This window comes from Ceratosolen solmsi, unplaced genomic scaffold, assembly GCF_000503995.2.
Source record: "Ceratosolen solmsi marchali unplaced genomic scaffold, CerSol_1.0 scaffold57, whole genome shotgun sequence".
Classification (NCBI taxonomy): domain Eukaryota; kingdom Metazoa; phylum Arthropoda; class Insecta; order Hymenoptera; family Agaonidae; genus Ceratosolen; species Ceratosolen solmsi.
In genome coordinates, this window is record NW_011948427.1 from 2,612,521 (window position 1) to 2,637,714 (window position 25,194).

The window sequence follows — 25,194 nt, forward strand, 5'->3', positions numbered from 1 at the left end:
TATCTAAACAATGTTTAATCCTGATATAAAGATTTTAGATGAAAAGATTTATTGTAATTGATTTCAAATTAAAGTTTGCATAATATAAATATTTATCATTTTTAGAAATTTTCTATATTTCTATTTTACTGTAATACAAGCGATGCCGTGAAATCTGTAATCGAAAATATATTTTTATATTTTATTTAATGATAATGTAATATTTTTATTACATAGTTTCAAATATCATTGTTATTATTCTTTAAAGGCTTTATATTTATACTACATATTGGCAAAATATTAATAATATGTTTTTATTATTATTTAAGATTATGCAATATACTAAACGTGAATAAAAATCTCCGAGTATAGAATAAAAAAAAAGTAATAATACTAAGTTATTTATTCGTAAGAATTTTACTCTTTTATCGATTTCTCGCGTGAATAACGACGTTGTCCTATAAGATATATTTATATCTATCAATATATTTAAAATTAAATTAATTACCGAATAATACATGTATAGTGTAAGAAAAAATATTTATCTAAAAGCACTACACAATGTAATAACAATAAAACTTTAATCAAGGATTAAAAAATTATAGTGCAAATTTTAGATTTATTAAAGACTAATTATAAAATTATTTGTGAATATAGCCAATTCTTTATTACTCAAGTTAATTAAGAAAAACAAACTAATATTTGTAAATTACTGATTTTTTTTAAGGCTAGATCTTTCATCTTTCATTTTTAATTAGGATTTTCTTGTCAACAATCGAACTAATACTTAATTACTAATACTTAATTTATTAAAATTTATAATATTTTATTTTACATATAATATATACAATTGAATTACTATTATTTATTCAAATTTATGAAAACCTATTTGAATATATTTAGTAATATTTAATAATATAATAATAATAATTTATACCTTAAGTGAAATCTATAATTAAATGATGTAATACTAAATGTACAAGATAGTAATGGCTACCATTTCAAACTTAGTAAAATGAAATATATGCAAACTATAACATAATATTGTTTCTTTTAATTAATTAAATAGTAAAATTCTATTAAATATTCCAACTAATAATAACGTATAACTAACGTTAACAACTAATGTAGAATCTGTTTGTAATTTAATATTATATTTAAACATGGAAAATTATATAAGAAATCAAAATATTGAAAAATATACTACATATATTTTGAGACATACATAAACAAGGATTTAAAAGATGAAAAATGAAAATCTACTAATGTATTGATACGAAAAATGTTATTCGAAGAACATACAGACTTTTCTCTCTCTCTCTCTCTCTCTCTCTCTCTATATATATATATATATATATATATATATATATAATATAAGCTTTACTATGTTCTTGTTTTCTGTAATATCCTCTTGAATGAAACTTTACTTTAACTAGGTCGTAAAGGATGTCTGAGTTTAGAATGTGTTGGCTCAACTAATGTTTGAAATACAAATATCTCAATCTATGATACATAGTATGTTCAGAGGAAGAATTAATATGTATTTTATTTAGATTATAGAAATTTTATAGAATAATAATTCTGTTGAATGAAGATTATAATTCAATATATCGTAAAATTAATTTCTAATAGACTTAAATATTAAAAATTTTCTCATTTATTGTTTAATATAAAGTTCATAAAAACGAAATTTACTAAAAATTTAAAAATAAAAGGAATGAAAAACATACAATATGGTATAAAAAATTTCAAATGAAATTTTATAATTGTATATATAATATATTTTCTGTATTAATAGTTTTTTTTTTTAAACAATTACGCAATATGAATATTTTATTCAAATGGCTTTTATCGCTTTTCAATGATTATCTAGTTTAAGTTTTTAGATTTTAAGATAATATAAGACTCAAATGGAGCTGATTTGAGCGGAAATCACGTTAGCTGAGTCACGAGACGAATTTTGAATCGTCTTGATTGTGCTATTGTGACATCTTTACTTTATTGTGAACTTCTTTGAAAATGTTATCAATTGGTTTTTTACGATTTGCTATTGGTAAATAGAGATTTTATGATACCGTTTTGCTCTTAACAGAATACTTTCTGAATACTTTGGATCAAATGTATCAAAACTTGATTTTATTATTTAAAAGAATTTTGATAAATATTGTCAAGAAATTTCCATTTTTTGAAAATATTCGAAAATTTCAAGCATTGTAAAAGTGTGAAAACAATATAAACTATTTATTATTAACATTTTCAGGTGATAAATATGAACCAGTTATTGTTGAAAGTGCATATAAAGTGCATATGAAACTAACAATTAAATCTGTCACTGCATCCGATTTTGGATCCTACAAATGTGTTTCCCGTAATTCATTGGGTGACACAGACGGCAGCATTAAACTTTATCGTAAGCATTTATAGAACGACCATTTGAAATTTAAGATTATATATATATCGTATACTACACTTATATATTAGGTTTTTTTATGGTGGATTTTGAAAAACATATATTTCATGGTATTATTTATAATGAATTAAATCGGCATGAAAAATTTCATTAATTTGGATACCACTTATTCCATGAGGAAATAACTTCTATGTACAATTAATTTATAATAAAGTTTGGATTCGACTTATTTTATAATTCGGGAAGATTTGACTACACTGAAGTATTATAGTATATAATATAGAAAGTATTACTCGTTATTAAGGAAACTCGACTGAAATTCATTGTATCTCCATTACGCGTCATCTTACATCTCAGAACGATAAATTTTGTGCCAATCTGCTTGCTACGATCGAATCAGTTACAAAAAGCACATAGTTACAATTCTGTTTTGATATTACGTAATTAATACCTGTTATCTCTTATTCTAGAAAAATTAATCTATACTTAAAGTATATTTTATAATATAATACACAAAACTGCTCAGTTACACTAAATTCAAGAATCTTTACTAAATTTAACTTTGCCGTTAAATTTTTATTTCATTAGATAAATAATTTAAATAATAAATATTTATTTTCTTTTGGTGAATTCTACAGAGAAATTTATTACATGTCTAGTACAAAAAATAATTATATGAACTAAATACCAGTGAAGAAAGATGCTTAGAATAAGGCCAGGATATATAATTTAAACAAAATAACTAAACATTTTTATAAACACTTAAGAAAAAGTTGCTTTCCAAAACTAAATACATGAATTATTAATAAAATTCAAATAATCCTAATGATTACCGCATCATTTTAAATTTTATTTACAGGAATACCTTCCAGTTCTGGATATCATTCGAGCGACAGTAATGACACGAAGCACAAAGGTAATTAAATCAAATGATGATAAGGTACAATGTAAACCATTATTTTATTTTCTTTCTATTCTGTGCAAATAATTTTATAAAATAGATTTATTTGCATTTATCTTGTTTTATTAGATATTTACATAAAAAATAAACCGTAGAACGATCCAAATGTGAATATATATATATATATATATATATATGTGTGTGTGTGCGTGTGTGTGTGTGTATGCACGTATTGATTAATACATTTTGTATTTGTTTTACGAATAAAAATAAATTTAAGTTGCAGATTATAGAATAAATTCGTTTAAATGAAAATTACAAAAATGTTTGTTTTTCAGATTTATGAAATTATTACCAATAATATACTTTTTTGAGGAATAACGATACTTTTTATATTTGTTCAATAAAAGTATTTGCTTTTAATTGTATAATCAATATTTGTTTTAAATAAAAATACAATTTTTGATTTGGAATAGAATTTTAGTTTATTCATAGAAATATATATTTCTTACATATTTTTATAATATAATGTAATATTGATAATTTAATAGACTGAGCTGTTTTATTGCATTGATTAGATGGTCATATAAAAAACATATATATATATATACGTAAACTTTAATCGGATCTTTATTTTAAAATAAAAAACTTTATATATTATGAACTTTCTAACAAAGTAATAAAACAATTTTATGATCTTGTCTACTTTATATAATTATTATTTATAAAAGCTCATTGTAATCGGGCTATTTTCTATTTGCATTCAAGCTGAAAATTTTTAGTCTTTGAATTTTGAACGCTATTGTCCCTGTGGTAATTATTTAACGGTTCTGGTGTATTATTTCATATAATGTGTATTATATATAATTTTGTAGCTATCAGCTTTCTGAATATTGCATGATTGATACTTCTGTTTATGAAGTATGTTCACTATATCGGAATTATCAACTATTTACTCATAATTATTAATTTTATTCAAAATAAATTTAAATTCACATTAAATAAATAGATCTTCGTAACTTTGATATTTATAAAATATATTTGAAATACTTTATTATACATTTATTGTATTTTCAATTTATATACAACAAATACTGCAATTATATACTTACGTTTAAATTTATACAATTAGTACTTAGTTATATCTATAAGTTATTAGTAAAGAATTTATATTTTATTAAATAGATTTTTAACGGTTCTTAAAATATTTCGTAATAATATTTTTTATCAATCTAATAACGGTTAACTATTTTATTCCAAGTAGTTTTTGTTTTTAAATACTCAAAACTTTTTGCGTATCGATATAAATACGTACATTGTTGAAAATATGATTATATTTATTATAGTTTTTATTATTCAAAACATTTTTTTTTTTTTCGTTATCATAATTCTTCTCTACCTTAATAAATATTGGATAATGATTTTAAAATTAAACTTCTCTAGACTGAAGCTTTTAGTAATTTTGTACTTGTTTTGAATGATATTTCTACGATATCTTTGAAATTATAATATATATTTATCATCTATTGTTTTTGTTTATTTTTTATTATTCAGCATTTATTAAAAACGTATATAGTAAGATATATCCATCAAAAACATTTTACAAAATACATTGTGTCTTAATATTATAAATATTAAACTTTATACATATATAAGACATGTATGGATATATAATTTTTAAAAAAATATATTCGTCAAAAAATTTATTTCGCGCAAATTTTTTATATTTCTAGTGGCGTATAAATGAGTGATTTTAACGTGCATCTTAGAAAATATGAGATATATCTCTTTATAAATGAACGTGAACATCAATCGATAAAAACATACTATTGTACTTTGAAAGTGTTAGAGAATACTCGAATTTTGATTCAACGCCGTTCAAATAAGTGAATACATCATTTCGTTACACACAACTTAGTAATTGAAACACTATTTGAAAGTTACATATTTTTTTAAAAAATCAGAAGTTCCTTTTTCTTTGTATTTTATGTCAATACATATATTGCACACTCTTTTATCTACTTTCTTTCGGAGATCCTCTCGCACGGCGGACTTTCCTTCATTCAGAAGGGGTTTACGGGGCTACAACGACCGAAATACATCTTTTCTTTGCATTTTCCAGACAGCGAATCCTCTCTTTCAGATGTAGACAGTTTCAGATTCACAGTCTTTTTTAACCATTTCTTCGTCACTGCATGTCTGCTTGCACGTGCGTGCACCGGTACATATATAGAATCGTACACATACATTTTACCAATGTAAAGGCATTGCGTGTACATCCACATTATCTACTCCCCGTGTTCTCTTTGAACTGTAAGAAGGTGTATGAGAGAGAGAGAGAGAGAGAGATGGGAGAGAGAGAGAGAGAGAGAGGAGAGAGAGAGAGAGAGAGAGTATGAGAGAGAGAGAGAGAGAGAGATGGGAGAGAGTAGAATATATACGAGGGAAAAGATTTTCGTCGAATACGTGCTCAACATATGTGATTTGCGAAACAGCGTGTACATTTTTTTATGCTCTTAACAAATTCGGATAGTTTGAGTTGACTCTTTTATATGGTTTATATGTAACTCAATCGCATAATAATACAGCGTCAATTTCTTTTATTTGGCACTATTTTTTATTGTATCGGTAATATTTTAATTTTAATGAATGATATATAAGATTTAATATTGATTTTATAGCAATCTCAATTACTTTAACATTATATTAATTTCAAGATTTTAAAATTCTCATTGAAATTTTTAAATAATTAATTTATTTTAAATATGAATACAATTTAAATCAATATTTTATAAAATAAAATGGCAATACGTGGTTTTAATATAAAATACTAAAAAATTAAAGTAAAAATTAATTTCATATTTTTGTCGTTGTTGTAAAAGCTAATATTGTTTAGTTGCTTCTTAGAAATTCTTTTATTAACGGATGAAATCTTTGCGCAACAAAATACTATGGAACTCGGGCTCATCTGAAAAATTGTAGTCAACGTGACTTTCTCTCTTCCGTTAACCGCTTAAAGAAATCCTATTTAATATCAGATAACGTCAGCGCCATGAAAAAAAGAGAGAGCACTGGTGTATGCAAAACATCAAGTTGGTTACGAAAAGGTGGATGTCAACTAGCGTGGAGAGGCTTGTTCGACTAGAGATTAAAGTTAACTAAAGGTTAACTTTCGTAAACTTTCGCTTCAGGTCGTGAATACCAAGTTTTGTGTGATCTCGAATCAAAACGATTCATAGTCTTAGATATTCTTATACTTGTATTAACAAGCAAACCTTTCGTCCTTGTGTTATCAAAGTGACTTGTGCGGAAGTTTTTATTCGAACAATTTTTAAAACGTTCAAAGATGAACTGCGATTCATCTTAAGAAGCTTGTTTGAAATTTCATACTATTCAAGAAATTTGTCAATATATCGCTTATGATTTAGTGATTAATACAATTTTAGAGTTCTTTAGGCAAATTAAGTAAAAATCAGTAAAAAAATTTCATGAATATTTGCTATACTATTTTCTATATTCTATCGTCAATTTTCACTATAATGTAAATAAAAAAAAAAAGATTTAACCATATATACGAAAACTTAGAATACATATTTAAAAAGTAATAATGTCCTGATATAATTGTAAATATGATTTGAACACTAATCATTACAGTGAAAATACACTTAATAAATTGTAAATAATAAAAAAAAAAGATTATCACATTTAAATAATTCTATGCTTATTAATAAATTATAATGAATTAATAACATTTATATATTTTACAGTACAGTTGTAAAGTTTTTGTAAATTAAGTTAATTTTGTACGTCGGCTTGAAACAAATGTATCGTAATTTCAGGAAAACCAAGAAAGAATGCTGGGAATAACATTTTGGAAGGAAATCAGGATATGCTAAAGGAACGAGGTTAGTTTAATAAACTAAATATATACAGCAAACATTTATATTACAATTTTTACATTTAAAGTTTTAGCATTTAAAGTTTTGAAATAAAAGACTTGAATTTAATGATTTGAGCCCTATTAGCTTTATCGGAGTTTTGACATTTTTTGCTCTTGTTCAGTTCATTGCATTAAAAATAGTTTATTGATAACATTTTGGCAAAATTTTTACTCGTTGTATTATACAGCTATTAATCGAATAATAAATTAATTGAATAAAATAATGTAAATAATACCAGTTCTACCACTAAAGTACTAAACATTATTTCATAAAAAATCATTTGTATTTACAAACGATATATATTTTTGCATTATTTACAAATTCTTACAAGTTATTTGTATTTCCTCAATTTTCGTAAATAATCTATAAAAATATATTATAATTAACATTACTTTACTTAATAGTTATTTATTTGATCCTTTTATTAATATCTTTGCAATCTGAAACATATTAAAAATAGTAATATTAAACTAAAGCTTCTATTTAACTTATTGATGAATTTTTTAAACTGAATGCATAAAAACAAGTTCTGACCAGTAATACGTTTGCTATACAGAAAAGGCGTGATTCCAAATTAAATTGCAATGAATACTGCTTGATTAAAGATGCACGATATATAACTAATATACAACATTGTCGAATAAAAATATGATGAAAGAATTTCGTTGAATTAATACGTATTTGGAAACATAAAGCATTTTTTATTTAGCTATTAATTAAAATTTTAAAGCTGTTTATTTCGAATTAAGACGAAATAAAGAGGAACGCCGAAAAGCACGTATAAACAATATCATAAAGATTATACAAAAGGGCTAAGTTAATTATCCGTTGAAAAGCGAGTTCAAAGCTAATCCTGTCTTATAAAGCTCGCCCACGAAATTATTCATAAAACTTTTTGATTTTTTTTGCAACTGGCAAAAATTAAGCTCCAACTCAGCATGGGGTCACAGGAGTATTCCGTCACGCGTGCGCAATATATTCGTATATAAGCGTTGTCCCTTACTGTCCGCAGATCCGAATCAACCAAGTAACAAAGAGGACGAGGAGAACTACGAGGACTCAAGGGCACGGGCCTCGCTAGTATCATCATCCTGCATTTGCATTGTACTCGCTTGCACTTTGGGACTCGTATTGCCACTGCCCTTTCGTCATCAGTCGGAGCTTCGGGCACTTCATCCAGCTTGAGAGACTCATTGGTTTTGTCCTCGGCGACGTCGCGTCGCTCTCGGCCTCGGATTCGCGACACTCATCCTTTAGGAAGAATCTGTGACAAAGTGTTCACAAAGAAACGAGCTGGAAGGAGGTCACACAGCAATGCTCACTCATTCGAACGCTTCCCCATCTTACTTTTCTTTATTACTTTTTATTCTTAAAAGTAGAATAAAAGACAAAGGATATAATTCTTTTAATAAAATATTTCATTTATATTATTTAATTTATTTTTTATTTAGTAAAATTAGTTTATTTAGCAAAATTAGTCATATATATATATATGATATATATATTATTTTCATATATATATATATATATATATGAATGTAGGTATCCCTCGGCAACTCTGTATGTGTGTGAACGTGTTTCCATGCGTAAATTCACATTGTGATTTAAAATGTAACAAAACTTATTTAAATGAATCTGGGCTTCCTTGCCACTTATTTCTGTATATTACTGCATTACAGTTACATTTTTCTGTTAATCAAGAATTTCTAATTTCTAATTGTGACTTGGATATCTATCAAGACAATTTACAAAACGTTAAATTCGTATATTTCTTTAAAATAATTAAATTGTATATTATTAAATAAATCCCTTTGAAATTAATGAATTCGACAAAAACTGATACACATAGATATTAAACAATACAAAAGTAATTTATACATAACAACAGACGAATATAAAATTACATTTTCAATTGGTGGAGTACAAAACTACACAAGTTTTAAAAATTTCTATAATTATTTATTTACTCTTATAAAAAAAAAATGTATTTTTTGTAAAATTAAAAAAATTAAATTTATATAGTGAATGAATTTAAATAAATAATATACAGCTTTACGTGATTAGTTTATTACTTTAAGTCCAAATCACTGCATATCGTAAATTATCGTAAAAATTATCGTCTAATTTTGAGCATTGAAAAACTTTTTGTTTAATGTATAACATTCTCAATTATTAATAAGAATTATTATCATTTTAGAAGTATATTATGTGAAAAAATGAAAATATCATCCGAATCAGAGAAAATAGCGTTTCTTTCAATTTAATAATTCAATCGTTGCACTTATTTAACTATAATTTTAAGTAAATGTGCATTATATAAAAAGTGTATATAAATTATTACTAAAATCACATAAATAATATGAAAATAAATCAATTGTAAAATATAAATATTATTTATTAATTTCTGATAAGAAATGATTAATTTCTTCTCCACTAAAATATATATTTAAAAATATGTTTTTACATTCAATGAAATCATACGTCAACACGCATAGAATTAATTTGTTTTTCTTTCAATTTTTTTTCTTTTTTCATTGACTCCATTGACTAGGCAGGGTGAGGGAGAAAACGAATAAAAGTACTTATTTTTCATGCATGAGAATGATTTCCATGTCTCCTTCTCCCTAAAGTACAGTCATTATTTCTTGAAAATCACTAAGTTGACACAAGATACAAATGTATATAGCGAAGAATCATGAAGATGTTTCATATGTAGTAAGCCGTTATTCATGCTCTCGTTCATATTAAAATAAGTTTCATGTACACATGTATAACACGGTAATTAAAAAAAAAAAATTTTTTAAACCGCTTTCATATGCGCTAAAATAAAATTTTATTATGCGCTAAGATAGTTTGAAAAAGCTTCTTTCGTTACGAGATAGAAGAACATATTTTTATGCGGTTGAGAGTATGTAGGTGATAATGAAATGTAATAATGTAGATGCGTCGCAGTATATACCGAAAACATATATATTAATATAATAATTAAAGCAATTATCCTATTATTTTAGAGATTAGCGACGATTATTATTTAGTACTTACATTGTAGAAGGTTAATGACTAAATTGGGATAATTATTAAATGCATCAATATTGGAGAACTTTAAAATTAAACTTTACATTAACAGTAAGTGTAAAATAGTTTATTGTGAAGTGCTATGTTGTAGGAATTGCATTATATTTAAATGTTATGCGAAAGAAATGGAACTTCTATTCTATTAAAACTTATATAAAAGAAAGAGATTTATGTAAATCTGTTTTTAACTATAATAAAGACGTGTCACTGCGAACTCACAATAATAAGTCACAATATTGTGAATTCCAAAGATGTACGTGACAACATGAAAATTGATAATGTAATTTTCCATTTCATTTTAAAGGCTAATAATTCGTAAAAAGTGAAAAATATTAACAAGGGTTAAGAATACAATGGAATATTAGAAGGATACGTGTCGGATGAAATAGAAGAGCATCAAAGGTTTATTAGGTTTTTCAATCGTAACGTCAGCTTTCTCGATTTGTCGGAGTGTCAAAAGTAAGTCCAGATTAAGGAGATTTTACAAGTAGCTCCTGCATATATGACGTATAGATACTTGTGGAAAACAAATTTCACATATCTAGAAATTTATATCTCTATATATGTGCGCAGGGGAGATATATTTTTTAACATAAATAACATACCTCGGCATAAAATGCAGCAAGAGGACTTCTATAAATAAATGAAAATGAATAAATATATAATGTAATATTATCATAGACTTCATGTTTCATATTATTATTTCATTAAATTTATACAAATTGCAACCTATAAAAATATTAATTGATCATAATAATATTGTTGTCTTTGATGTATGATTGATAATGCGGGGTTTTTGTCGAATATTTGTAAAAATATATATACAACATACATGTACTTTATATTGAATGATCGACAAATCGAAACTAGTTGTTCGCTAAATTAATGATAGGATCGGGTACTTGGAAATTTAATTTATCGTTAAGAAACAACATTTATAACAAAATATATGTAAATACCAACACATGAATAGCATTACAAATGCGGAAGAAAACAATATATTTTATTTCAATGAAATTCTAACATAATTATGTAAAATAATTGCTTGGAAAATGCGAATCGCAAGAGTTGAAATGCCATTTTATTTAACAGAAGATATTGTTAATATGATTAAGAGGAAGCTATGAAATATTTATTTTCGGAGAAATTGAATTAGCATGGAAGCGAACCGACGATACGCAGTATTTATTATTTGTACGGCCAACGTGGAATTTCGCCAGCAAAAATTTCATATCACGTGCTACTTCTCGGTTCACAGACCATCATCCCGTACATTTTCGCCCCTATATGTACATCGCAATACCGTTATAATCAGGGGTGGAGTGAATAGTCTGTATGCTCGACTTATTGAATTCAACTAGCCCTTGATGAAATAACGCCAGGAACACTTGCAACTCGTTTTGCCTCCCCAAGATAACTACCAGAGCTGCTTCCTCTCGGCTTTTTGAGTCGTCTCGTGTGGAACTAAAGCTGTCTATTGTCAATCGAAACTTTCGTGTAGACGTCGTCGCCTCTATCCTCCCACGGGGGATGGTTTTGGGGGACGTAGGCGGGCATCGCACGCGCACAACTCGGGGAATAAATAAATCCGTAACGCGGTCTCTGCACGCGCGCGATGAATGTTTTGTTCGTCCCCACTTGGCTTTTTTTCCCATTTTTCGAGCTCTCTTTGAGCATTCTAAGCTTTGTTAGTAATTATAGCGAGTCGGACGACCGGAACGAGATGTCAGTCACATTTGTGGGTATTTACTTTTTTTCTCCTTTATTACGAATAAGGGCGGCAAGGGCGGCAAGGGCGGCATTTAATAAGACAGCAATTACATTAATAATACGTTTCCCTTCAATTTTTTATTACAAGGTATTCGTGTATTAAGAACTGTAACTAATTGTCTACTCTTTTTCAAATGTCGCGACAACGAATAAAAATTAATGGGTAATGAGAGATGCATATGCAAGTAAAAACTGTTAATAATATATTTTAATTGTAATTTATTACATGTTAATTAATTGTTTACTTTAATTGCCATTAAATATCAATAATATGAGCATTATAAATTTTATTAATCAAAGTTTGGTAATATTTTTGGGCAATTAGTCATATTATCAATTATACAAATTCGTTATCGAATAAATGATTTTAGAAGTAAATGCATTCATTGTTGCAAGAGATTGAGCTCTTGCACATTACGGAGCTATTGAATTCAAATTTTATCTTCATTTAATCGATAGAGATGAACACAACACAATTTGTAAAGTCAATTTCTTACAGATGCTTTGAATCTGTCACAGTAATATGAATACGAATTCATATTAATCAAGTTTTCAAAACTTAATTCGAGGAAGCGACGTATAATTTTATATAGACTTTTTTTTTTTTTTTTTTTTTTTTTTTTTTTTTTTATGCACCAAAAGATCGATATAAATAAGTTTAATTTTCTTAAAATTTTTGTCAGTTTAAAATAAACGCACGTAGTACTGTGTAGAAACGATTTTTTTTTAAATTATTTTATAGTTCGTTTAAATACTTGGCTTTTTCCATAGTTATAGGTAATGATTCAAATTTTTTCAAGATATAGTTATAGTTTATTCTAAATTATTTTGATGTAATATAATTTTATCCTGATTTGGTCATTACAGTAAATAATGCATTTTAGTCATAAGCCCATTGTATACTTAATTTAATGGATAATCTTAAAATGTAAAAGTTTGCCTGCTATTGTTATAATCATTACATGCATTGTAGATAATACATTAATTAAAAAATATACATAAGTTTTAACATTTTGCTAAGGGAAGAAATGCGCTTTAATTTAGGATATGGTTTCCTATTAAATGTAATTATGAATGTAATTTCAACGACACGCAAACAATATTGTTAATCTATCCAAATTAAACTGCAATCGAAAAAATATAGAATTATATCAGAACCAATATATTGATAAATAATTTGATCATTTTTGTACAAATTGTGAAAAATTTTTACCGAAATATTGTAAAAAAAAAAAAAAAATATATATATGCGAACTTCCCTTGATAACAAGTAAAAAGGCGATTGCTATTACGGTACATGAATGAAACTGACATGTGCGTAGGCTTTCATGCTGCTGTATGCATTGCGTGCAAATGAGCTTGTCATTTAGGGAAACAATTATAAATATCTAAGAGCACTAAATTTGACAAAAAAAAAAAAAAAAAAAAAAAAAAAAAAAAAAAAAAAAAAAAAAAAAAAAAAATCTAAACTTGAATTATTAATTAATTTTATTTATGTAATTTCTAAATGATATGAATCAATTATATATTGCATTAATTTTATTGCCTATTACTATCATCTATCATTTGTTTTTGACTGTTAATTTGATTACTACAATAGTATTAATAGTATAAAAAAATTATTTCACATTTTTATGAGTAATATTGATTATGTAAGACAATGAAAGTTCCTGTGTATATATTTTTGTGGGAACAAGTATTCTTGGACATCGATAAGTGTTGAAATTTAATTCAAAATTCTACTAGAAAATACTTTTACTACGATAATATTTTAGAAATTGCAACGATTTATTTGTTTTCTACTTTCATACACAGAAGCTTTTATTATTTAGTAGTACATTTTTTTCATACATCATACATTCTTTTCATAAAATTAAATTATTTGTACAAATTACTTGAAAACTTTAAATCATAAATATAATAATTAATTTCTAAACGAAATTAACATAGAAAAACTGAAATAAATAAATAAAGCAATGACCAGCAAAAAATGATTCGATTATATTTATAAAGTTTGAAATAAAACTATTTCGTATTTTATAAAATTTAACTAAATCAATGAAAAATAAAAAAATAAAAAATATTTACAGGAAACAAATTATGAAACAGAAAAAGCCGTCTTTACTCTAAATAATTGCATTAAAATGTTAAGAATATTGTCAGGTGTACATTTTTTTTTTCTTTTTTTTTTTGGTACATGAAAGTCAAAGAAACTTAATTAAATTAAAGTTATCGTATACAGATTTAATGTAATATGACTATTTCTGTATTATAATGCAAATAATAAATTTTGACATCTCAGTTTCTTAATAAATCGATGAAAGTAAATGATAAATTTTAACATTTAACAATTCATAATTATAGAAATTTATGAAATTATATGAAATTATTGATTACGTAACGTAATATAAATTTTGCAAAATATTTTTCACTACCTTATATGATTAGAAATAAATTTTATTTAATTAAATTCTTTTAAAAATTATATGTAACAAGAAATCTATTTATTGATTATTTTTTATAATCCACCTCATACTAATCAAATTTGTTAAAAAATTATGATAAAAAATTGAGCTATTGTACCTATTGCATTAAAAAAAAATCAAAATATTAATTTTACAGATTAAAACAAACTTATTGTAATATATCAAGTTAGAAAATAGGAATTTGACTTTATTAAATTGACGATTATTAAATTAACAATTATATAATGTTTTAAATTGTATACTACGAATCAATAATTAATAAATGAAATGAGATTCAAAATGTAGGACACTGTGAACCTTTGGAGAGTGAGATAATTAAATTGCATAAATATTTATGTACGTAAGCACTATATAATATATTTGTACAACAAAAACAAAAAATTAAGACTGTACATAAAAAATGTAATCCAATAAAATATTTCTTTTCTTGACTTTCGTTTTTACTAAATACTGTAACTAAAATGTAACAATTTAAATAAGCCATAAGGTACTAATATAATTTATTATCTGTTTTATTATTTTATTTTATTATATGATATTATAAATATTATAATATAATATAATATAATGAAACGTAACAATATATGGTGTAGCATAGTACAATTAGTATATTATAATATAGTGTCATGTAATGTAATATATGTAACGTAATATAATATAATCTATTATAAAAAGAAATCTATATCGATTGCAGATATTAAGCAATAGATGATAAAATCTACCTTATCGACTACCAATTATGCATTGGGATTTATCCGCTGTATCACTTTTCATTATATATTTAAAACTACAGTTATTTTAAATTAAAAATGTTTAAGTTTCAAAATATTCTAGACATCATAATAAATACATATTAAAGTTATCATTAGCGTATTATTTATCACTTTGATAAAGTGATTTTAAAATGGTTAATCATCTTTCTCTGCATTGGTGTTGAATATATATTCTTAAAACACATTATCATTACTAACAATATTCTATTAAATTATATTCAAACAATAATTATTTTAAAGCTTTATTTTATTTTATTGTTTCATCTATTGTACTTTATGTATGGATATTGCTTTACATATAATGAAAGAGAATATAATAACGAAGAAAGATGCAGTGAATATAGAATATATAATAATATATTTGTTATTCTACGTATTTTTTTATACAATATATTGTTTTTCAATAAGTTACAAATTTTTGTAATCAAATGTCATTGCGAATAATGTATCGCATTAAATATAAATTAATTTATTACAATACTGTTTCAGTTTGCTTAAAATAATAAAATTAGTGAGACATTACAGACTAATCCTGATATATAAAATTTTATATACTTTTTATATTTTATTACATTAGAGTTGTTTCATACAAAATTAAAAATAAGTAGTACCATGATTACCGCTTATTTGAATTTGATTCTAAATATTTAAGCTCCCTAAGTATAAACGTTCATAAATCTATTAAATTCATGATGATATATCCAAATAATATTAATTGTAAAAATAATTTATTTTATAAAATATTTTGTTTTTTAATTTCTCTATTACCCTTTAACAAAATATCACTTAATAATAGGCTGTATTTATTCCTTTACTAAAAATTAGAAAAATTATATCGTTGAATATTTAAGATTTTTTGTTTTAAAATTATTTACTATTGTAGAATAATTTTTGTATTAATAAATCGTTAATTCTACTTTAAATTTACTATTAAAAATTAACTAAGTTTTGACAATTTTATAATAATAATGTTTTCACAAAAATATACTTTAAGAATGGATCGTATTTATTTAAAAAATAATACATAAAAGAAGAGAATATTATGCGGTATATACTACCTAAGATTTTCATAGACAAGTATTATGTACATATTCATAGATCATAATTAATTTTAGTCAATTGAATATCATAAATAAAAATGTTTTCATATTATAAAACTATTAAATCACATAAGTTTTTATTTTACATTTCGAAGCATAAATATAAGAATATTCTTAAGGTATCTTATGAACACCAATGCCTTACATCTATCTATATTTACACGTATACTTAAATTTTCAAACGATTACATTGTTGACTTTATTTACAGATTATTTAGGTACATCTGAACTAACGAATTAACATGTGTATAAATACATCCCACTATATATTGTACAAATTATTTATTTCTAAGTTTTTTTGATCTTTAAATTTTGTTTGTGCTGTAATGAATGTAATTATCATTGTGAAGCTTAAAATTAAATTCTTCGTATTAAATATATTAAATCTATTATTTAATAGATATTTTTTAATAATCCAATGTATTTACATGCATTCTGCAGGACTATGTTTTGCTTAAACTACTAAATACAGACATAAATTTGTAAATAAATTTTAATTATAATATAATTTAAATTACGATATCTATGGTCATTAATGGTTAAAATAAGATTTGAAGAAATTATAACAACGATTTAATTAAAAACAGGTGAAGTAATCATAAATAAATATAAAAATAAAATAAAAAAATAACATAAAACATTATATTGCATGGAATAAAGGTATTAAAAATGATATTTTCATTTATTCAGAACCTAATTCATAAGTTTTTATTATAAAAAGTGTCGCTTTATTATATTCAAGCTAGTAAAATTCAAGCTAATTAATCTTTTTATTTATATTTTGCTAGATATTTAACAGATAGAAACATAATTTCAATAAATATAAAATATAAATATAATTTAATAAATATAAAAGTTGATACTGCTGATTTTATAATTTCAATTATTTATAAATCAAATTTTATAATTTATAGCTGAATTAAATTTAAAAATCGTATTTGTAATTTCATATTTATTATTTATATTCAAATTTATCATATATCAATGCACCGTATATATATATATAAACAATAAAATTATATGAATTTTTAAATTAAAAGAATAAAAAATACTTGTAATAATAAAAGCTCATTAATATCTGTGTATTCTATTAGAATGATATTAATTTTGAGATATTTTGCTAAAATTTGGAAAATTTTAACTTCCTCTTACTTATATACTTTATAAAATCAATTTTTAAAGTAAGAATTTTTAAAGGATAAATTTATTGTGTAATGATTATGCTATAATTTTATGTGAGAAAAAATATATAATATACTTATAATATAAAATAAATCGTTATTTTTGATGAATAAAATTATTAACTCACAAAAAACAATGAATTTCTTATCATTTTGAATCGTTTATAAAGATAAACTTTCCTTAATACAAAGATAAACAAATTGCTAATATGAATTCATATAATCTTATAAATTAATCAAATAAATATTATACTTTATAATATGAATATAAATATTTACTGTTTCAAAATTGATGCTAAAACTAGTATTTATTTTTCAATCCAATTCATATCATAAATTAAATCATATTATAAATTTTATAAACTTGACCCCATATAATTTTTTTTTAATATTGAATTACTTATAGCATAAGTATTTGTAACCACAGATTATATACCACTTTTCATTACATAGAATTATACTTTTACTAGGTTAACATCGCATATGAAATCTGTTATATTTACAAGAATCATAAACATTGTACACTCATAGGTTCAGAACATTTGTTCAATATTATAAAAGTCCAGTCCTTACTCGCAAACAATAATCACACTTATACACAACTAACTGTAATACATCGTATTTTCTTCCTATTGTATTACATTATTGATATACTCTGTGTTTTACAAGTCCCTAAAAATAAAATTATATGAAACCAATTCGCTTAGACTACGTATGCGAGAATCCATGGAGGAAAACCAAAATGAGACAAACTCCAGCTATCATTTGATTTCTCGATGATTTCGGGGGTAATGCCATTGAAACGGCTGATGCAGAAGTTGACGACCTCGATTGGGTAGATTTATTTCTTTGCGCTTCCAATCTTTGTTCATGATAGTTATTGTTAACATGATTATTCTTGTTATTACTGGCATTTTTACGATCAGTATTCGCTCCGGCTTTTCCAATAACAACTGCGTCGTTCTTTGATCGCTCCCGATTCTGTCGTGTATCTACATAAAAAAGAAATCATAATAATAACAAATTAAGAATGAGCAGAAGAGAAGAAAAAAAAATTATATGTGACGGAAGTGAAAATATAATTTTACATTTGTTCATTGTAGTCTATGAAAATATCGGTTTCCATATAAAAATAGAAACCATTTAAATATCGTATAAACTGAATTTACAATGAAGGGAGAAATTTTGTATCAAGTGTATCATAATACAAAAACCATTTATTCATTTATACAATCACACGTTATTTAAAATTATTAAAAATGAATTACAAATACTTTCGACTGAAATTATTATTTATCTAAAACGAATAATATCTTATATTGATATGCATTTTAATTACAATGTCTTTATGTTATTACTTTTATTCTTGTAAATTTATTTTTTGTTATCTTATTTATATCAATTTACATTTCTTAAACATTTCTTATCATTTCCTCTTTCATAATTAATTTTCTTAAAATTCTTTACTACTCGTTACAGAGTTTTATGAAAATATTATATTTAATGCGCCATATTTTGTTAACCTATAACTGAAATACTACTATTACATCGTCGGAATATAGTGGCATACCATTAAATTAGTCGACGCTAGATGAACAATAATATAGACTTATCGAAGTACTCGACTAATTAATCTAGCGTATCAATATATTTAATATAATGAATAACATAATGAGTAATATAATCAACGAAATGAGATTATAATCAAATTATAAATGTGATATAGAGGGAGTACGTACATATACAGAGACAATTTTCTGATTCTGTACAATCAATTAAAAACTAAACAAGAAAAGTACAATTTTATAGATTATAATGTCGAAAAGTATGGGAAAAAGTTTGACAGAAGTTATGGTTGCTGACCACGTGGCAACGTAGTCTCCAAAAGTAGATTCCAGCTTGATTCCCCGTGACACCGTGCCACCGACTGTACACGTACAAGAACCACAATTGAGCGTCACTACTGAATCTGGCAGTCAAATCCAAAATATTAAGTCTCTTTTTGGATGAAGTTCACAAGTAAAGCATTTTTATCAATATCCAACAACCCTCATCGTTGCTCACTGACCTATCAATCAGTTAGCCGCTCATCCCCTTCATCACTCATTAAAATTTGTATTCTATTGTTTTTTTTGCTATTGTAATGTTATTTTATACAGTCAGCATAGGACAAGATTCGTTTAAAAAGAATTTTTTCCCCTTGTATTTAGATATGCAAAAGCATTAATTTTTTAATAATCTCGAATATCGCTTTTATTTTCCCACAGTACTCATCTCTGATATTCGACGATTCTTTTCATTTACTAAACTGCACATTACAAAAATACGAAAAATATTTTATATCATGGTTTTAATCAGAAGCAATAGGGCATCGAATAATCAATAGTATCGCTATTACAAACTATTGCATTATTCCGAAAATATAATTTATAATATCGAAGAGTTATTATTTATAATATTCATAAAATAATTTTGTCTGGCATGTAAGTATATAATCCTATCAATAATCTACCTCTTAATAAGATATTTAGCTTTCCTTTGAAAAAGATCTAAACTATTATCCTCCATTGTATTTATGATTAAATTTCCATACGTTTCATTTAGTTAAGAAATGAAATAAATTCATAATTAACATACGATTGGAAGCTATTTAACAATTAATGTTTCAGCGATTATCATTAAACTTTCAATCATTAATTAATTTGAAACCATAGAATCGATTTGATATGCTATAAATTACTAAATGTTCGATAGAAATATTAAATATTATACATTAATAAAATGAATTTTCATAGAATAGCTTAGCAATTATGTGATTCATCATTGTTAAATATTAATTTGAAATTAATTAGTAATTTTATGAAAAAACAAAAGATTTCTACATACATTTATAAAGTTTTACGTCGTTTTCAATTTGCATTGAAATATTTATAAAACTTATCATATGTAATTACATATATTTTTGTAATTAATGTAAATTTTCAATTTTGATTAAAAATACTAAAAATTTTATATTATTCGATAAATCAGTAATTTAATTGATATCGACTTATTTAAAATTGTTTTTCGGAATTAATTCATAAAGTTTTGTTTAACTTTCAAATAAAACGTAGCTGTCAATGTCCATTATTTATTTAAATTTTATGGTAAAATTTCAATCTAAAATATCAAATGTCGATATATAAATTGTTCAATTTTAATAAAATGTTATAGGCTTATACCAATAAAACCCAACGTAATAGTATTAACATATATTATTAGTTCATCTATAATTTCTAACATAAAATTTTTTTATGTAAATTAAAGAATATTGCGCGGATATTGAATATACTAAGTAAAATATTTATTTAGAAAATATTACATAAGTGTTTATCAATTAACGGTAGTAATTAAAAATAAAAAGCAAAAATGTAAATTAATGTTGTTTTTCAATATTTAGAAAGCTCGTACGCTATGCCGATACAAGTGAATACAATTACTGATACTTAATATGAGATTAATAATTGTTAATTAAAACGTGGAAATTACCATTTGGTTATTTAATGCTTATTAACATATTAATCGATGAAAGCTTTGTATAGCTTCTTGAATATTTACCTTCTTTACTCGCTGCTGGTCTTGAAGTAATTGTGATTTCATTTATTCGAGGCTGTACACTTGGTGTGATTCTATGTCTAGATCTTTGCTTTTTCTCGGCTGAAATTTTTATTTTTCATGTTATTATTTATTCAATGTAGTTTCTAAAAACATTTCATAAAACTGTTGTTTTATCTATGAAAATTTATCATCTCGGTTATCATTCTTATGAAAATATGTAAGTAAGCAAGCACAAAATAGGCGAACAAGTACATAAATAATTAAGCAAACAAATAAGCAAGTAAAAAAATTAATTATCAAGTAGTTACTGGGAAATCTATAACGGGCCAACAAGTTTTCTGTATATTCAATGATAAAATTTAGATATTAAAATAATTACAGGATGAATATAATTTGTTAGAAGTATTATTGCAATATTAGTAAATTATAATTTCAATTATTACATCGCGATAGAAATAATATACACGCTGGCGCTTATATAACCGGAAACAAGTCACGCAAAACCTGACGTACAATCGAGTAAAATCTCATCTGCCGAATCAAAGGTTTCACTGAGAGTTTAACTTGATCATTCCCAATAAAAATAATTCGATCTATTTCCCATTCTTTCCCTTCCATCTACCTGCGCTATACAACTTTTTAACAACTGTATACCTACACCATCATGTTTCTTTTTACCCAGCTATCTGTACATCTATAATTCGTTATTGTTTTATCTATTACAAAAATACTTTGTCTTCAAATCCTACACCTCACTATAATAATTAATCCTCAAATGATCTTTGTCAGTTGGACTTTTTCTCGTAGTTCGTGAGACATCTAATTAATCCACATACCTAACTCGATATTTCTTCCTTCTCTCATTTTTTCGTACGACAAAACGTTCCCTCTACCCTCCGCCGCCACCGACATAGTTGCATGAAGAAGCTATATATAATCTAATTCTCGTCAAAATGTATGAAATTCGTATTAAATTTTTAATATAATGAATTCATTTAGAATAAAATGGTTCTATATGAAAAAAAATTTCTTTCTTAAATATGATTATACTTTCATTTAATGGATATATTATAATTATCACTGACTACTAAAACAATAATATTAATTAATACTTTTAATCATCCTGATATTATTAATATAAAATTTCGATATTTTAAAATGTTTTAGTAAATTTTAAACTTCACTATCATCTATCTATTTTAGTAATTTACAAAAAGCAGAAAAATTATGAATAAGATTCTAAACATCGTTTAATACTCGTTTTATAATAATTATTATAAAGAAATATTTCACGAATTTATTAACATCTATAAATTAAGAAGTTATATATATATATATATATATATATATATATATACATCTATTGAAAATGTTTTCAATAGGGTTATAATATGGATTTAGGTATAAATTCATATTTAATATATATATATATATATATATATAATATAAAATGTACGAATTTTATAATAATTCATATATATTTTAAATTTGTATTTCTTTAGTGCACGTATAATTTTAAATAAAAATTTAATTCAATTTATAGTTTTGAAACAAATAATATTAATCTCTTACTTACATTTGGTAAAAAATTATAATTTTTATTTCTATTCAAATGTTAAAATTACATTATGATTATTTTCAATTGTAAATAATGTAATATTCAATTAGTCAAGTTTGGCTGCTCTGTCATTAATGTTTTATAGAAAGCCGATTAAACATAAAATTCTGATTATAAGCTGAAAAATAAAGAAACATTATCTTTGTGCTTAAAAGTTCCTTTGTTACTGTAAAAACTTTTTTCATCGGGCGAATTCAATCTTTAAACGGCTTTAAACTTGTCAAGAAAAAAAAAGTAAGGAAAAGAAGAATTCGCTCAACGTCGTCTACCTTACCTCTGGTGACAGTGGGAGTCGGTGTAGACGTCGTTTTTGGTTGTGTCGTTGGTGTAGGGATGTCTGAAACAAGAGGGCGCACTCCATCAGTAGCGTCGGAAAAGTTCTTATTGTATGGATAAAAAGAAAGCAAAGCATTCGTGCCTTATCATCCAAGAACCAGAATCGAACCTTTTTCATTCAAACATGCAATTCGAAGACCGAAAAAGAAAAAGAATTTTCGATCACGACCATGTGATTAATTGTTTTTGGTCATAATCTCGCCTCGTTATCTAATGGATATTATAAATTATATCAAATGTATGAATCGATTTGAAAAATTCGTTATTTCACTATACCATATATTAAATTTATAAATCTATTACAATTTAATTACATTTAATAGGTTATGCACGCACCTCTTGTTTGATATTATATTCATGATCATTTAATGATTTAGTTTCACAAAACATTTTTATCAGAATGACGTATGATACTTCGTTCCAAATTCTACTTATATATTGTTTAAAATATTAGCAGATGATATGAAAATAATTAATTTTTATAATAAAAAATTTACAATTATTATTTATTTATAAATGTTCAAATAATATAAAATATACAATGTATCACATTTAAAATAGAAATTAACGTAAAAAAATTAATACCATTGGCAATCAAATCATCACAGATAAACCACTGGAAGATAATCTTCATAAAACAAAAAAAATTTTGATATATATGAAAGTTGTGTTATTTAAGATTAATAAATATTAAATTCATTTTAATATTATTGAAAATATGTGTATCAGATTATTAAAAATATTTATGTAATTTTATTTGCAGAAATATTCATTTTAAATTCTTAAAACTAATTGCAACAATTTGTCTATGTCTTTAGTGTATAACTTCTTTTATACACGCTTTTATAAGACTTGATTATTAATAACAACGTGTATAATATACATTAAACACATACCAAGATAAATAATATTTAAATGTTATAGATTAATTAATGGAAGTTAATTAAAACTTCTCTATATAATTTATTAATTGAGACAAAGTAAGTATATAATTTAATCGTTTAACATATATTCATTTAACATAAATTCTGTTTAAAAAGATTATAATTCTACTGGAATATACTTTGATACTCTAGAAATATAATTAATATCTATAATAATATTTTTAAATAATTATTTTTAACAAACAATATATTTACTAAGAAATAGGACAAGTTACTTACGATAAAGTTTTATAGTCCCATCGGTACTGCCAAGAGAATTCTTTGAAATACATTTGTATGTTCCATAGTCTCCTAGTCCTACTGTTCGTATAGTCAATTTCATGTGCATTTTGTAAATATTATCCAGTAGTACAGGTTCGTATTTATCACCTATAAAAATATTTATACAATTTCATTAATTTAATATTATTTAATGTCAAATTGAAAATAGCATTTCTTATCAAGATTTTAACAAAGGCTTTTTCTTTAATATTTAAACACATTAAATGATGAGTCTGATTTGATGATATTCTTGAAATTGCGATCAAATTATATTAATCAAACTATATTAATAATTACCGTCAACTTTTATATTTATCTGATTCTGCATTTTATAGACTTAAGAAAAAGAAAATAGAATCTTAAAATAATCCATTATCCAATTAATTTCATTATAAATATTAAAGAAGAAAAATGCACGTACTAACACTCGATAACTTGGTATTCGACTGCTTATTTGATAAACTATCGTCGAATCTATGTTATTCAATATTTAAGGTTATTATAAAACTCTATATTAAAGCTGTGTGTATAAAGTAGAATATTAATTAAATAATATAATATTAACAGAAACAGCTGAATAGATTTTTTTTTCCATAAAATCATTTTATTCCTAAATTAATAAATCTTTTTTTTTGTTCTATAATTATTATTATAACAAAAAATTAATAAACATTAATTTTAAGGAAAATTTCAACGAAATATAAGAAATTTATAATAAACATGTTTTTATAAAATTTCATTATCTATAATTTTTTTTTTTTTTTTTTTTTTTTTTTTTTTTTTTTTTTTTTTTAAATTTTTTTTTTTTTTTTTTTTTTTTTT

General features: G+C 24.2%; 2 protein-coding genes across 2 annotated transcripts in view; one reads left to right on the forward strand and one right to left on the reverse strand.

Annotated features, from left to right (window-relative positions):
• The window catches only part of LOC105363423 (limbic system-associated membrane protein-like), a 68,238-nt gene extending 59,685 nt beyond the window's left edge, over nucleotides 1-8,553 (forward strand). Inside the window, exons 6-9 of the mRNA XM_011501104.1 lie at nucleotides 2,240-2,389; nucleotides 3,249-3,305; nucleotides 7,130-7,195; nucleotides 8,244-8,553. Coding sequence (XP_011499406.1) covers nucleotides 2,240-2,389; nucleotides 3,249-3,305; nucleotides 7,130-7,195; nucleotides 8,244-8,416 — 446 coding nt within the window. The 3' untranslated portion in view covers nucleotides 8,417-8,553. The remainder of the gene's footprint in view (nucleotides 1-2,239; nucleotides 2,390-3,248; nucleotides 3,306-7,129; nucleotides 7,196-8,243) is intronic.
• A 14,320-nt stretch (nucleotides 8,554-22,873) lies between these two features.
• The window catches only part of LOC105363534 (neurotrimin-like), a 183,674-nt gene continuing 181,353 nt past the window's right edge, over nucleotides 22,874-25,194 (reverse strand). The window contains exons 7-9 of the mRNA XM_011501266.1: nucleotides 24,331-24,480; nucleotides 23,106-23,168; nucleotides 22,874-22,896 (exon numbers count right to left, since the gene is read on the reverse strand). Coding sequence (XP_011499568.1) covers nucleotides 22,874-22,896; nucleotides 23,106-23,168; nucleotides 24,331-24,480 — 236 coding nt within the window. The remainder of the gene's footprint in view (nucleotides 22,897-23,105; nucleotides 23,169-24,330; nucleotides 24,481-25,194) is intronic.